Source organism: Danio rerio, chromosome 13 (genome assembly GCF_049306965.1).
Source record: "Danio rerio strain Tuebingen ecotype United States chromosome 13, GRCz12tu, whole genome shotgun sequence".
Classification (NCBI taxonomy): Eukaryota; Metazoa; Chordata; class Actinopteri; order Cypriniformes; family Danionidae; genus Danio; species Danio rerio.
The window spans coordinates 3,870,083-3,886,745 of record NC_133188.1 but is presented as its reverse complement, the minus strand read 5'-3'; the positions used below and the strand labels follow the sequence as shown (position 1 = coordinate 3,886,745).

The window sequence follows — 16,663 nt, the reverse complement described above, 5'->3', positions numbered from 1 at the left end:
GATTGGCCACACGGAGAGTACGTATCTCTGTGTGTGTCACGAGCGCAGCCTACTTCTATTCATTACTCTCTCTAGGGATTATGATGATGGTGGTGGTTACTTGGTTATTGGATGAAAGCTAAATGAATTGCATTAGAAAATAGAATTGAAAACTAGGAAATGTAAGTTAGTTTTTTTTAAGAGGGACCTAGCTAGCAAAATTCATGCGGCTCAAATCCGGCCCACATACAGCATGGAATGATGAAACTTGGGTGGTCCGCTCCTGTTTGCCACACCTGAGCCACTTTATATCAAGTGGCCTTACATACTACATACTTGCATTAAAAATTACAATGTGCTTGTGTTCATATGTGTATTGTGCACCACTTATGGTAAAGGACTAGTTTGGTGGTATTTACAGTCGAAGTCAGAATTATTAGCCTCCCTGTTTATTTTTTCCCCCCAATTTCTGTTTAACAGAGAGATTTTTTTTCAACACATTTCTAATAGTTTTAATAACTCATTTTTAATAACTGATTTATTTTATATTTGCCATGATGACAGTAAATAATATTTGACTAGATATTTGTCAAGACAATTTGTATATAGTTTAGAAACCAATCCCTGTGTACCTTAAGAGTCATGCAATAGTTTCAACAAGGGGCGTCCTTTAAGAGGAGCCATCCAAAGGACCCCATAGGCTTTAATGGCCGCCCTCAGCTGTAAGTAAAAGAAAAAGGAGGAGCTTTGCAGATTAAACTTAATAGAAAGTTCTTCGAAGGTATGGAGGCCATTTTCACCAGATTACCCAATGTGTGAATACATTTGTCATACCATTGTCGACACTGGCCAAACTAAATTGGATGCTTACCAATTAATAAACCGTAGTTATTAAATATAGGAGGATTCCAAGTTTGAATTAATAATACAGACCTTTTCTGCTGCTCTTCAGACTGAGAGAGTGTGATATTAAGGGGCCAAAACTGAGTTTGCGCTTATTTTTTAGGTATATTAGCAAACAAAATTTCATTGAACGTCAACGGAAGAACCAAGTTTTTTTTCAAGTAAATGCCAAAAAACTTCAATTTTATCATCAAACCAGCAAAGTAGGGGATGAAGGGTGAAAGACCAGTTATAAAGTTTGAAATTTGGGAGTGAAAGTCCACCAGCATATCTGTCTCGTTGTATTATAGAAAGTTTGAGACGTGATCGTTTGCAATTCCAGGTAAATTTGGTAATTACTCTCTGTAATCTATCCTAGAAATGAGTAGGAGGTGAAAGAGGCAACATAGTGATTTAGCTAATTTTAAATAAGTAGTCTAAACAAACAGCAAAGTTTTTATTTTTAATTTTTTTTTTGAGAGAGAGACAGAAAGAATAATATATATAAAACGTATAAACGTATATACGTATAAAATGTAGGAATAACAATGAATCAGTATTTTGTTGCTGCACGGTGATAAACAACATGCCATTTCTGTTTAGCTGTTCATGCGGATGCACAAACACCATTCGTCCACCTGCTCATGTGAGGCCTGTGAATAATATATTGAGAGGATCCACATGAATGTCACTTGTCTTTCTCTGAGCAACAGTCTGCGGATGTGCTGGTGGATTGTATGACCAATTGTACCGTAGCGTGTCTGGTTGCATGGCCCTATCCTTGTGTCAGCCTCAGCGAGAGCAGGGAAACGTGAGCCATCAATTCAACAAACACAATCAATTCCTTATGCAGTCCAGTGTATGGACTCACCTTAACTTACCCGGATCACACTGAAACACCGGAGACTAAAAGTAAGAGTGGGGGTGCATTTAAAAATTGGTCATACTTTATTTTAATTCATACAAACCACTAATAATTTATCAAAAAAAAACTGCCTTCTTTCATCTGAGAAATATTGCTAAGTCACGAAGTATGCTATCCATCTCAGATGCAGAAAAATTAGTTCATGCTTTTATGACTTTTAGGTTGGATTACTGTAATGCTCTGCTTGCTGGATGCCCAGCATTCCCTATTAACAAACCTCAGCTATGCCAAATTCCTTCAAACTATTGTGAGAAGCTCGTGGAAGGATACCCCAAACATTTGACCAAAGTTATACAGTTTAAAAGTAAAGCTCAAAACATACCAAGGAAATGTATGAAAACTTTTTACTGTGTGGAAATTAATAAAAAATTCTTTGAAAACAATTCTCACATTATTCTGGCATTTAGCAAATGTAAACGATTTAGGTAATCCTGACGAACCTAAAATAGTAAACATTTAGTGTGATTTACCATCAGACATTTTACCAAAAAAAATGTTATTTTCCTTTTTTAGAGTGTATGTAAACTTCTGGTTTCAACTGTATATGTATATGTATGTGTTTGTATTTCATTAAAAATGTATTTGTTTTTATTTGCACATATTTGTACTATATAGAGCTCAGATATTGGAGAAAGTGACCTTATAAACTTAACTTAAAAGATATACGAGTTCAACTGACTCTTTTTTTTTTTTTTAAGTTTAATAAGTTCTGCCAAGTAAAACTTTAATATACAAGTTGTCAACACATTCAATCCAGATATGTTAACATAACTCAAAATATTAAGTTGTCCCAGCTAATTTGCACAATCGTCTTTTACAGTGTAGTTGCCTCGGTGGAAAACACAATGCATTTCATTTCAGTTACGAAGGCAGCCTCAGGTTTTTGGTGTGGACACAAGGTGACAACACAGTTGGTTTTCTTCAGCGCTACACTGAATTAAAAAATAATTAATGTCAGTTTTTAAGTGGTTGCAAACCATTTTTATGGGCTAAATTTAAACAAAGAAATTAAAGTTGAACATGACTAAATTGTATTAGTTTTTTTTAAATCGAGCCCATATAAACTGTTTGCAACCATCTTTCTTAAAAAAAAAAAACATATATCCAATAAATCATTTTTTCAATGTAGTTCTTTGGCATAGGCTTGGTGTGTCCTGGCCTTTAGAGTCCTCTACCTGCATTAACTTGAATCTCAAGTCTATCAAGTCTAATAAGCTTTGAGCTTATTTCCGAGCATCATCCATTAAGCTGCATCCAATCATTTGGAGTTGTGAAATTGCTGGGAGGGCGGCACCGTGGCTCAGTGGTTAGCACAGTCGCCTCAAAGCAAGAAGGTCACTGGTTCGAGTCCAGTTGGCGTTTCTGTGTGAAGTTTGCATGTTCTCCTCATGTTGGCTTAGGTTTGCTCCAGGTGCCTTTCCCACAGTCCAAAGACATGCGCTATAGGTGAACAAAATTGGCCATAGTGTTTTTGTGTGTGTGTGTGTGTGTGTGTGTGTGTGTGTGTGTGTGTGTGTGTGTGTGTGAATGTGTGTATGGGTGTTTCCTATTACTGGGTTGCAGTCAGAAGAGCATTCGCTGTATAAAACTGTATAAGCTGGAATAGTTGGCGGTTCATTCCAGTGGTGACCCCTGATAAATGAGAGACTAAGCCAAAGGAAATGAAATTGCTTAGAGAGTTCAGCAAGCCATTCACATTCAAAGCATCAGCTAGAGCTGTGTGGATTTCCAATCTATTTAACAGTGTAGTTATTTAAATGGCTTTTACTCAAGTTAAATTTCACAACCCAACAGCTTTAATTCAACTTTTCAGACTTTTGCTGCTTTATTTTGATATGTTTGTACAATATTACAGCACTTAGGTTTGAGGTGTAAAACCCCTAACCATTAGCACTAGACATCTCAGCGCAATGCATCTGATCACAAATGAGGACGACAGCATTTCTTTAATTCCAGGAACCCTTTAAATAAGCTCACATGTAAAAGACAACATAATGAAAGAGCACAGAACTTCCTCACCCCCAGCCATAGCTTTAAATAGGAGGAATCAGACTGCACCAAAATGCCTGGCTAACTGTGGATTAGGAAAAAAAAAACAACAGACTGCATGCACCAGAACAACCTCTCATCTTCAAATTAAAGTTTTTTCAAAATCTGTACACTGAACAAAATAGATTTCTCTACTGTGTCTTAATGAAGAATCAAAATGACGTACGATCGAAAAACAGAAGTGTTATGTGATTTCATCCATTGTCTCAATAACCGAGACATCTCTGAGGACTATTGCACCAATTAATACACTCTCACCAAGTCGGCCAGCTGCATTTAATGTCAAATATAGTGAATTTTTAATTAAGGAATCCTTATATAACCTGAAAATACCATTCTGACATTAGCAGGTCATAGGATCTTCAACCCTTAGCAACAAAAAACGATTAAGACAAGTGTACAGTGAATGTGATAGTGTGTCAAAACGTCTCATAATAACATAAGTCAAAAGGGAAGTCATCTTGACCTAAGAGCATCAATATAGGCCCTTTTTACTGGAACAATATGTGAGATACAAGCTGAGCTTAGACCTAAGGTGCTCAATGGAAACCGCTCCATGATTCTTTTGCCCTGACCCTACATATGTACAGCAGACTAGCTAGACTGTGTGACCTACCCAGAAGCCAAATTTACAATTGCTGTGACTGTACAATCGCAGCTATTGACTTTACGGTGGCATTCACAACAGCACTGGCAACCACAGGAACATCTCTGGCCACTCTCTGGATGGGTGGGATGTTTGGTCCTTCCAAGGTATCCAGAATACCTGAAAACAGACAAAAAAAAAAATTGGTAAAAACTGTAGCTAACACTGCAAAATCCTGACCATTAAGCTGTTTTAATGCGTACACCCACCCCAACCCCCAGTGACAACACTTAGAAGAAGTGCAAGGAAGGAGGAGCTGGAGCTCAAGCTCCCCTTTGCTGGTGCTCAGCTCTGGCCAAGTGGCTCTGCAGTGAGTACCACTTGATAGCTTTTGACAACATTGGCCATTCACCAGCAATAAACAGATAAGTCACTGAAGCAAAGTCCAGCAAAGTCACAATAAGAGCTTAGCGATATGACACTATACATAAACTCGCGTTAAACATGAATATTCAGCATGTGTCTGTTGCCTCATTACAAACAAACATGGCACATTTCACAACATGTTAAACTATCAAAAAAAAGTACATTTAAACAGACTGTATGACCCTTTGGGGCGACACTGAATACATTTACAATCTGTATATCCTGCATTTTGCATTAAAGAATTGCTTACTCTTCCTTAAAGGCTGGTTTATACTTTAAGTGATCAGCGTGTCAACCCTCCCGTTTTTCCCGGGATTCTCACATATTTTACAGTTATATCCCACTATTATCCCGTAAAGGTATTTTCCTGTATTTTCAGTGTTTCTCTGAAGGGTGGCAAGAAACATTAAAGAGCCGAGCCTCCCTATATGCAACCCATACCGCTGAACCACCAGGGGCCGCCCCTTGCTCTTAAATGTGAGCCTGTTCTGTGCTTTCGCTTTGTTTAGGTACCAAAACACTTTTAAATAAATATAAATAAATATATTCCCAAACAGATTCTGTACATGCGATTTGGAAGCGGAGCGAAAGTCTGGGTTTTGGGTGCATGTTTAAACAGATATATACACATAATGAATAATAATAATAATATCTAAAGATGTTGATCTTGTTTTTTTTTCTCTTAAATAAGCATAAAAAGTTAAGAAAGCAGTCGAATGTCTTCATTATATTGTTAGATGTGTGCATTATTAAAGTGACACCTGTTATTTAATGTAATTAAACGAAAAAAATCTAAATAAATAAGAGATTCATTCATTGCTCTTTAATCAGAATGTGTGAGTTACAGTGAAAAAAATGACTAATGAGATTTGGTAGCTTGATTCTATTTTATTATAATAGCTATTCATTTTAAAAAGCTAAACTGTTTGCTAATGTAGGCTATATATTTATTTTTTCTTTTGTGAATAATAATAACAAAACATATTATTGACCATTTAACTGTTTATTTACAATGAAACAGCTCCAAATGAACATATTTAGGAATTTGGGGATTGTTTAAAGGAGGTTGAGGGGAAGATCCCTTATTATGGTGGGCATATCCCTTATTTTCACATCCCAATGTTGACAGGTATGGCGTGATCCACGGCGCATGCCTTGCGTGTTGCTGTGCATTTAAACTTCCGCGTGCTGTTTGTGTTGCTCTGCAATAACACTTCAGAAACACTAGCTAGTAGTAGATTTTTAATGTTCCTCTGTGTCGAGTTTCTTCGCTGGTGTTTTGTTTTTTCTAAACGCTACCTTAAATGTACAAGTAGCTAAAACTCGCTTATTCAGAGTCGGGAATTGGCGGACGTGTGACAACTTTAATCATAAGGTAAACACAAAACAAAAGTCTCCATCTGGAGCTCATTCACGGGACTCCACACTAAAACACTCACTCCAACAGGCTCACATTTCTCCCACACTCGTCACAGCTACCAAGCTGACCAATCACAGAGCTTGTGATATGCCTTACTGCGATGTGTAGTTACATTTATTGAGAGGTGCATGTTACTGTCTGCCTCAACCACGGATCATATGCGTTTGGTTGACGCAGAAGTATAAATCAGCCTTAAAGCTTGTACTGCTTACAAAATAAGAGTCCCACATACATAGTAAGCTTGGATAAACTTAAAAATAAGGGGAAAACTATCATTGTTTAAATTTACTAGGAAAATTCAATATATTCTGCTTTTCACACAGTTTTGTTTTACAAAAGAATGAGGAAACATTAGTGACCATGTACTTAACTCCTATTATTCAGCTAAGTCTAGGCATATCCTGATTTTTATTCTATAGCACCTTTAAGGAGAATTAAGTGCTAACACTACAAAGTTATACCAGGTTAGACTAAACACCAGAGTAAACCAGTAGGATGTAATATATTGTGTGACATTAGAAAGCCCAAACACAGGGGATATACATTTACCCTGTGATCAATGGTACCAATTGCATTACATTATTTACATTAGAAAGGTAACAAATACATGTAGAACAAGACAACAGATTCTGATCATACTGTTCACTGTGCTACAGATGAGTGGCATTTTTCAAACTGGCCTCATTTGAATGGGCTAAAAATAGAGAGCACCAAAAACACATAGGTGCTCAGATGTCTAATATTAGATTTAAGAGTGAGTTTCAATTACTAAAGGTCACAATAATGCCCTGGAGACATTCTCATGCTTGGTCTATATGATTATAGAATTGGATGACACACTTCAACGGGTTGTTTTATACATATACAGGCCCTATTTACACCTAGTGTTTAGATGTGTTTTTGTTGACCCAATGATAAGTGGACAATACTAAAAACAGATGTAAATTGTTTATCCACTTATGACCTCTTTCAAACTATTTTTCAATCCCATTTTTATTCAAATCCTTGACCTTTTCCCTCCCCCAACACTCCCACCCAAACAGAGCTAGACACACCCACTTTCCTGACTTTCTCCATACTAGAGGTATGAAAACACCCTGCAAAAACGGGGGGTTTCATGGCCCTTTAAGATATCCGAATGTAAAGGACTCATTTGCTCGCAGATTCATTACCTTCAACCATCTTATGGTAAGCAAAGTGCAGGTAGAGCAGAAACAGCATGTGCAGAGCAGCCAGAGAGCCACACAGGATGAGGCGAGGAGTCTGACCAACGGTCCGGGAGATGAGCACAGCCACCTGAGAAAAACACATGACAGTACCATATGCTGAAAACACATCCTAAAGCAGGAGTGCTCAACCCTGTTCCTGGAGATCGACCTTCCCAGAGATTTCAGCTCAAACCCTGACCAAACACACCTGAATCAATTAATTAGGACCTGAACAGCCCTTGATAATTACAGGCAGTTGTGTTTAATATAGGTTGCAACTGAAATCTGCAGGAAGGTAGATCTCCAGGAACAGGGTTGGTCACCCCTGTCCTAAAGCAATACATGCATAATCCCGGTCCATGTTAATCTTACTTAATTATGGGTTTTCTGAAAATTCTGATTGGTCAGTCGTGACATGCAGGGATGTCAAACTCAGGCCGCAGCCCTGCACAGTTTAGTTCCAACCATGCTTTAACACACTTACCTGTAGATTTCAAACAACCCTAAAGGACTCAATTAGCTTGATCAGGTGTGTTTAATTAGGGTTGAAACTAAACTGTGCAGAGCTGCGGCCCTCCAGGAACTGAGTTTGACTCCTGTGTTCTAAGGTATGTTATTCAAAGATAACAACCACTAAATAACACAGACTCACCCAGAAACTTTGAATCACCTTGACCATCAGTGAATACATTCATACGTATCTGCTTGTCTGTCACTCTGTGGTTTTTGACTGTTTGGTGCCATCTTGTGACTGAATAATGCACAGGTTAGTGTATACTCCATCAGCTGTTTTCATTTCTGTTACCTTTGTGTTTAACGATTTAGTAAACTAAAATGGATCAGAACAATGTTTTGTGTGTAACTTTGATATTTTGCAGCAGGTAGCCATGTAATAAGTGAAATAAAGTCATCCAGATTGGTTGTTTTTTGCAGAACAAAGCCCTTCAGCCTTTTACTCTGCTTTGCATCTGGCTGTTATTCTGCGATAACAACCTCCTAAATGTACCTTATCAGTAACTTACCATACGCAGAGTAGAGAGTCCTCCAATCACCATCCAGAGAAGGTAGAAGAGCGAATGGAAGTGGACGTTGTAAGTGATGAAAAGGACCACACAGTGGCCAAAGAGACCATAACCCTGAAAACAAACAAACAATCTTCAACATAATGTAAGCCAAATATTCCCAGCATTAAAAATGGAAGTCATCAATCCCTTCTACTGGATGATGTGATGTAAACTTACTAGCAAAGACAGCATCTGCAGCATGGTAATTTGAGCATTGCAGAGGTAAGCAAGGAAATAGATGAAGGAGGACACTCCCAGCCAGTACCCAAAACCGGTTCCAATGGCAGTGCCCATGAGCGTGCCCTCTCTCTGTTTCAACAAACAAACACTGGTTGTAAGCAAGAGCACTGTGGTGAAGAAAAACATTCAGGGCATTAAAGTCTGCATGACGTTTCTTATTGGCATCACTGCTTACAATGACTGTTCCTGAGGTCTTCATGCCATGGAGCAGAATAGCCACCAGTGTGAACACCAGCATCATTGGTCCATACAGCTCTCCTGCCACTTTCTGGGTTTAAAAGATAAAAAGTGCCACATGAAGCAAAAAAAACTATTTGATCAGCAAATCCTGTGTCCTGTGTGTCACATTAAACTTTCTTCACATATTTAATGAGTACAATTAAACTTGGTTTCTGTTGTTTAATTCTTAAAGGGCACCTATTTTACCTCTTTTTAAGATTTAATATTAATATTATGGCTCTTCTTTGTGTGCCAGTTTAGGTTCAGTTCAAAACACAGTTCAGATTTGTTTATTATAATGTGTTAAAAGTGTCATGTTGGGGGTGTTTACACAGGTCGTTGTTTTAGGGGTGTGTTGCTTCACATGAAAATTAGTTTCAACTTCCCGCCCAACTTAACAAGGGGGCGGAGCCAAGAGCTCCCCTCCTTTGTGTATGGCAGCAGACAGGCAGACAGAGAGAAGCAACATGAGTGAGAGGACCAGCATTTAGCCGTACATGGACGACCCGGACTTGGACACAGATCAAGCAGACAGTATTGTTGAGGAATCAATATTCCTAAAGTGCCAGAATGTGTCAGAGTGGTAGTTACAAAATCATTTGTGTAGTTTTACAGCCGCTATGTAACGATGCATGCATCATCCGTATAGGGATGCAACGAATAACCAGTTTCACTTTAATTTGAAACAGTAATTTATCATAAAGGCATCTCAACACCGTGTTTCTGCACGGAACAAAACTGCAGCAACTAAACAAAGTCATGCCAGCTGCGTGCTAATTTAAAGTTCCGAGCTTGTAATAATAATAATAATTCCTTACATTTATATAGCGTATTTCTGGACACTCAAAGTTCTTTACACATTGGGGGGGTGTCCTCATCCACCACCAGTGTGCAGCATCCACCTGGATGACGCGATGGCAGCCATATTGTGCCAGGTCGCACACCAGCGGATTGGTGGAGAGGAGACAGATGAAGCCAATTATGATATGAGGAGGCCCTAATGGACAGTGGGCAAATTTGGCCAGGATGCCGGAGTTAAACCCCTACTCTTTTTCGAAGGACATCCTGGGAGATTTAACGACCACAGAGAGTCAGGACCTCAGTCTCATGCGAAAGATGGCGCCCACTGAGCAGTATAGAGTCCCCCTCACTGTACTGGGGCATTAGGACTCACACAGACCGCAGGTTGAGCGCCCCCTGCTGGTCTTACTAACACCACTTCTGGCAGCAACCTAGCTTTCCCATGTGGTACACAGAGACTAATAACCACGCACACTGGATTAACTTTGACTGAGGCTATAACTAAGGCAAGTATGTTATTTCCAATGGAGGGACGCGTACGCGAGGCAACACGTTTGCATTTTCCACCTGCACCTAGTTGAGATGACAGGAAGCTTCTGTGACCTCAGGAAATGCAAACTGCTGAAGTTTAAGAAAGACACAATGAAAAATGCACTGGTTTGCAAACCCACCTAAAGTTACAAACAACAGCGTGGATGAGAGCAATCATGTGGTGAATGTTGATCCGTCAGCCGAGATCAATCAAATGTTTTGGGAGAGAGTGCTGACTCGGTGTATCAGCTGTTTTTAATGGTCCGAATCTCGATACGTTGCATTAACGACGTGTTCTGCGCAAATGGGCGCTAAATGTAAAATCTCTGTTGCTCATTCGCAGGAAGACAATGAAGGCTCTTGTGTTGCGCCCAATGAGCCTTAAGCCTGATTTATACTTCTGCGTCAAGTGACCGGCGTAACCCACGGCGCATGCAACGCGCGTGGCTGTGCATTTATACTTCTGCGCGCTGTCTCTGTTGGTCTGCGTTAACACTTCCGAAACGCTAGTGGGCAGTGAGGTGTAAATGTTCCTCTGTGTCGAGTTTCTTCTCTGCTTTTTTGCTTTTCCTGAACACTTCCGGGATGTACAAGTGGCTTAAACTCGCTCATTTTGAGGCAGCAACCGGCCGACGTGCAGCAACTTTAACTATGAGGTAAACACAAAACAAAACTTTCCATCCGGAGCTCTTTCAAGGGACTCCACACTTGTAAATTCGCGCGGCTCTCGGTCCTGCCCAGACTCGTCAGCGCTACCAAGCCGACCAATCACAGAGCTTGCGCTACACGTTGTTGCGACGTGTAGTTACATTTTTTGAGAGGTGCACGTCAGTGACGGCGACGGCCACGGCGAAGGGCTATGCGTCAGCGCCGTAGCATATGCCGGTGTTTGACGCAGAAGTATAAATCAGGCTTTACATCTAAAAATAGAGCAAGGGTGTTCCTTTGGTGACACCGCTTTGACTCACTCGCTAAAAATGGCGACGTCGATCTCAAAATCGCTCCAATTGGTCCATCGTTTTTATGTTGTAAAATTTTTTGAAAAACAAAAATAAGGACTGGGTGTGTTTATAACACCCCAATATGACAGTATATACACTACACTTACACACATGTCTGTCCAAACAGATTGAAAAGTAGATTTTTCACCATAGGTGCCCATTCAGGCCGTACTCACACTAGGTACAGTTGCCTCGAACCGGGCCAAAGCACGCTTGTCCCCCCCTCCCATCTCCCCCGACGGCCCGCGCTCACACCATATCGGGCCTGGGCACGCTTACGTCATCGATGCTGCGCTGTTCAGTGAGAATCGCTTTCACTCAGCAGCACAGTGGAGATTTCTCTAGTTATATCGTTTCAGTCGTTTCATATGCAGTGACATGCAGTCAAATCAAGACATGAAACAGTCCCTTAAAGTCACGTCTCGCTTTCAGCTTCGGGCTTCGTGATTCAACGCACTCACACTTCTCAAACGATCCGTGAAACGGGCCTGGGCACGGTTCGGATAGCATAGTGTGAGTAGGCCCTAAGGCTAGCATTATCAATCTTACCTGTGGAAAGTTGATCATTCGGACTGGGATCAAGGATTCGACCAGCCTGCAGATTAAAAAGTTGTTTAACTTCAGAATCAGAGAAGATGCCGGAGTAAATAGTGTGAATCTGCTACTAGCCTGATGTGCGTCTTACCTGTTTCTCACTTGAATAGGCTCAACATCAAAGTATGGCCGGAGAATGTCAATATTAGCATAGAGATTGAAAGCTTTCGAGGCCTGCCGCTTTCCTGCCTGCCATACCTGTGTAGATACAAGTTACATCAATGTATTTTGTGACAAGGCTTAGGGGTACATAAGCAATGGCTGGTATGAACCATCATGCCAATACTGTGCAAATACATTTGAAATGAAATAAAAATGCAAGATCAAATGTTCTCACCTCATCTGCAACCTGTCTGCCCAGCTGTCCCTTCAGGCCCTTCATCCCGAGGAATTCTCCATATTCTCCGTTGTCCTCCTCTGTGGCCGCAGCCTCGGCGGTCACCTCCTCTTCCTCCCTCATCCGCTGATGCATTTCTCCCACATCCTCAAAGCTGGATCCAGAGGTGTCATCCATATTCTCCATGTCTATCACCGCCGAGCCGGTGCCCTGAGGTCAGTCACAGAACATTAGATGCTGTCTTAAGAAGTCTCAAGTCAAAGCCACATCTCAGTTTAGCTACAGCATGTAATGATGTCATGAAGGAGAGCACGGTTTACTAACGACTCAATGATGTTTGTTCAATAAACTAAAATAATGCTTGATACAACACTGTGGTTAGATGTACTAAGGTCATCCAATACCTTAACCCAACTACTGCCTTAACCCTAACCTTATTTCAATAAGTAGGACATGTTCCTGGTTTACATCCATATTGATCCTGGAACAGCATTCCAATCAGCCAATCAGAATTAAGGGATATGTTCACAGTTCATGTTAAGTTTAGGCTTACGGTTAGATTAATGCACTTCTACATGATTGTTATCCAACTATTATTCCCCTCTGATTTTGGGAATAATTGACAGTTATGGTTAGGTTTAGGGGTAGGGAATAGGTATAGATTACATTATCATCAGCACAGATGTTAATGCAGGAAAACATCGTACTTGGCAAAATCATGCACTTACTTACCAAGTATTAATTAGTAGTTTATTGAGCTAAAAGTCTTAGTTAATTGTTTGTTAAATGGGTGAATTGTACACTTACATAAAGTGTCACACTAAATGATTATTTATTTTCATGCATTGGATTATGATGTGACCCATTAAATTTAATTTTAAATGCTTGGAAACATCTTAAAAGTAATTAAAAAGCAATATTTCGTTCTTTTTTGTGATCTAAACACATTTATGGACCCTGGCAGAGGACAAAATGTGCATAAACTGTGATGTAAACACATTTATTGACCCTAGTAGAGGAAGAAATGTGCATAAACTGTGATCTTAACACATTTATTGACCCTAGTAGAGGAAAAAATGTGCATAAACTATGATGTAAACACATTTATTGACCATGATAGAGGAAAAATTGTGCATAAACTGTGATCTTAACACATTTATTGACCCTAGTAGAAGAAGAAATGTGCATAAACTATGATCTTAACACATTTATTGACCATGATAGAGGAAAAATTGTGCATAAACTGTGATCTTAACACATTTATTGACCCTAGTAGAAGAAGAAATGTGCATAAACTGTGATCTTAACACATTTATTGACCCTAGTAGAAGAAGAAATGTGCATAAACTGTGACCTTAACACATTTATTGACCCTAGTAGAAGAAGAAATGTGCATAAACTGTGATCTTAACACATTTATTGACCCTCGTAGAGGACAAAATGTGCATAAACTGTGATGTAAACACATTTATTGACCCTAGTAGAGGAAGAAATGTGCATAAACTGTGATCTTAACACATTTATTGACCCTAGTAGAGGAAGAAATGTGCATAAACTGTGATCTTAACACATTTATTTACCCTAGTAGAAGAAGAAATGTGCATAAACTATGATCTTAACACATTTATTGACCCTAGTAGAAGAAGAAATGTGCATAAACTGTGATCTTAACACATTTATTGACCCTAGTAGAGGAAGAAATGTGCATAAACTGTGATGTAAACACATTTATTGACCACGATAGAGGAAAAATTGTGCATAAACTGTGATGTAAACACATTTATTGACCACGATAGAGAACAAATTGTGCATAAACTGTGAAGTAAACACATTTATTGACCCCGGCAGAGAAAAAAAAAACTTGCGACATAAAACACAATTATTGACCCCAGCAGTTATAATAAAAAAGTATTATTATTTATTTTTCTAATCTTTTTATTAACATTTTGGTCAATAAAACAACAATTTCAAAAAGATCTGAAAAACAGAGACTAAAGCGCAAATATTTCAAGTACCTTTTGTAAAAAAAAAAATCTAACTGCAAGTTAAATAATGTTCTTTCATCCTTTAGAAAAGACAGTTTTATGAAAAATAATACAACATAATTATTCTGACCTGTACTTGTTAACGTAATGCAAGTTATGTAAGATGTAAGTTATCATACTTCACGTCAATCAAAATGATTAAAAATGTCTTGCTTGCAAATGAGTAAAATATAAAGATTTAGGGCGATATGGTGGCTCAGTGGTTAGCACTGTCGCCACGCAGCAAGAAGGTCGCTGGTTCGAGTCCCAGGTGGGTCAGTTTGGGTTTCTGTGTGGAGTTTGCATGTTCTCCCCGCGTTGGCGTAGGTTTCCTCCACAGTCCAAACACACACGCTATAGGTGAATTGAATAAACTAAATTGGCCGTAGCGTAAGAGTGTAAATGGGTGTTTCCCAGTACTGGGTTGTGGCTGGAAGGGCATTCGCTGTGTAAAACATATGCTGGTGGTTCATTCCGCTGTGGCGACCCCTGATAAATAAAGGGACTAAGCCGAAGAAAAATGAATAGATGAATGAATATAAACTTTTAAAACGCATTTAATTTAAACTTGTAACAAAACAAAATAATAATAATTATGGCTTTGATATTAGCAACCACCAAATCCCTTGGTTTATATTATTTTGTATGTGTTTTGGTTTGATTTATTTACTCAATTTATATGATGTTATTTATGTATTGTATTTATTTGTTTAGTATTGTTCTGCTTTTATGTTAATGCTCTGTATTTGATATCAGTATGCATTTTTTGCAGATAAGAAAATCAATAAAAAGTTCAAGCCATGAAAACACTAAATTTTTTAGTATTTTGGGTCTGTGCTCCTTAAATAAAATAAAATCATCATCATTTAAAATGATTCTTGTCAAATAATCCCTGACAAGATTTTTGGTAACGTTATATAAACGTTAGATTGTTCCACTAAAGGTCATTTGACATCTATAAACCATGGTAAAAACTGTTGTTTATATTGTTGAACATTTTGCTCTGAAGAAACACAAATAAACAAACAGGCCATATTGAAATATACTGAGATAACTATGCGCTGTTTTGACATTTAAAATTGCCTGTTTAACGTTGACCGATGTACAAAATTGTTTGACAAAGGTTATACAACACATTTGAGTCTTTAGCTTATTGTATTTTAAACACGTTGCATACATTTTACAATTAATGAGCTAAACAATGTACATAAGTCGAAATGAAACTGAACAGCACCACAGTGGTCCATTTCAGGTGCTAATGGTCAAAGCAAACTAACGATTTGCTAAATAGATCAAATGTATATTATATTACTGTAATAATCATGAGCAGAAGCAAATTACCTGAATAATATTGTCGTCAAAACCTCCCCATGGTTCCGCGTTCGTGTTTTTGCTTCCTTGTGATGCCGACATTGTTTTGCACTGACAGCCACAATAATATAAACGGAAACTTTAGCTAATTAGATTGCCAAAATATTGCTATCTATGGTTTGATTTTGGTGTTCATTGTAGTTTGATTTTAAAACGATTTACGCGGATTGTTTGGCCAGCTGTACAGTGCTGGGACTAAAATCCGACGTAATGACGACTAAATGTCTGACGCTACTTCCGCTAACGTTAAGCGTAGACCAAAACTTCCTGACAAACCAGTCATTGGAACTGTATGTTCATCCATATTGTCATAATAAATCGAATTTAAACGCATATAAAAATGACCTATGTTCAATGACATAAAACATTGTAGTTTTAATGAGTTAACCCGAAGCAATTATGAGCATTCATGCCATGTCAAAATAAAAGTCCTATTACGTAACGTTAGGCTTATTTATAATAAAGATCTGTGTTTTTCCTTCATCTTATTTGATGCTGTGAAATAAAATGTTTCATTTTGCTTACTTCTTAAATCCATTAAATAAAAATTACTTGTATGGATATATTGTGATTTATAATCATTGTAAACATCCGATAATAAATTATTTCACGCAAAAGAAAATGTATTTAGATATTTTACATAATTATTTCTATCTATCTATCTATCTATCTATCTATCTATCTATCTATCTATCTATCTATCTATCTATCTATCTATCTATCTATCTATCTATCTATCTATCTATCTATCTATCTATCTATCATTATTCATGACATTATTCATGAATTCATGACATTTTTCAAACTGTGGCTGAAAACTGAAATACTGTAAAAAAACAAAACAGGCAAAAGTAATAAAATACTGTGAATATTAGAGAAAACACATGTAAACTAATATACAGTCAAATATATTGGGAGTATAGGACATAGCCACTATTGACCTCCTCCATCAATGCTGGCACAGAACAACACAGACCTTCCACCGTTTTATAAGGTTTGCAGAATG

General features: G+C 38.3%; 1 protein-coding gene across 5 annotated transcripts; it reads right to left on the bottom strand.

Moving 5' to 3' along the window:
• Nucleotides 1-3,581: 3,581 nt before the first annotated feature.
• Nucleotides 3,582-15,876, bottom strand: yipf3 (Yip1 domain family, member 3). 5 transcript variants are annotated; one of them, XR_012388434.1, is made up of 10 exons: nt 15,628-15,876; nt 12,263-12,472; nt 12,017-12,123; nt 11,881-11,926; nt 8,955-9,047; nt 8,717-8,848; nt 8,049-8,611; nt 7,799-7,920; nt 7,440-7,626; nt 3,582-4,601 (listed from the first exon to the last, which is right to left on the bottom strand). XR_012388434.1 is itself a non-coding variant. In NM_199907.1 (9 exons), exons 1-9 carry the CDS (start codon nt 15,697-15,699, stop codon nt 4,465-4,467), a joined length of 1,035 nt encoding a protein of 344 aa, NP_956201.1. In that variant the 5' UTR covers nt 15,700-15,825; the 3' UTR covers nt 3,732-4,464. The 5 variants fall into 5 exon arrangements, 1 of the variants encoding a protein (NP_956201.1); XR_012388435.1 differs by having other exon boundaries at nt 7,799-7,906; XR_012388432.1 differs by having other exon boundaries at nt 7,799-8,611.
• Between the last annotated feature and the right edge of the window lie 787 nt (nt 15,877-16,663).

Bases quoted from the DNA above. Each gene is read 5' to 3' on its own strand.
- yipf3 (NM_199907.1), bottom strand. From the start codon at position 15,699: ATGTCGGCATCACAAGGAAGCAAAAACACGAACGCGGAACCATGGGGA. The intron at 12,473-15,627 runs GTAATTTGCTTC...GACTGACCTCAG, and splicing joins TTGACGACAATATTATTCAG to GGCACCGGCTCGGCGGTGAT. The intron at 4,602-7,439 runs GTAATGAATCTG...GTCTGTTTTCAG, and splicing joins TTACCATAAGATGGTTGAAG to GTATTCTGGATACCTTGGAA.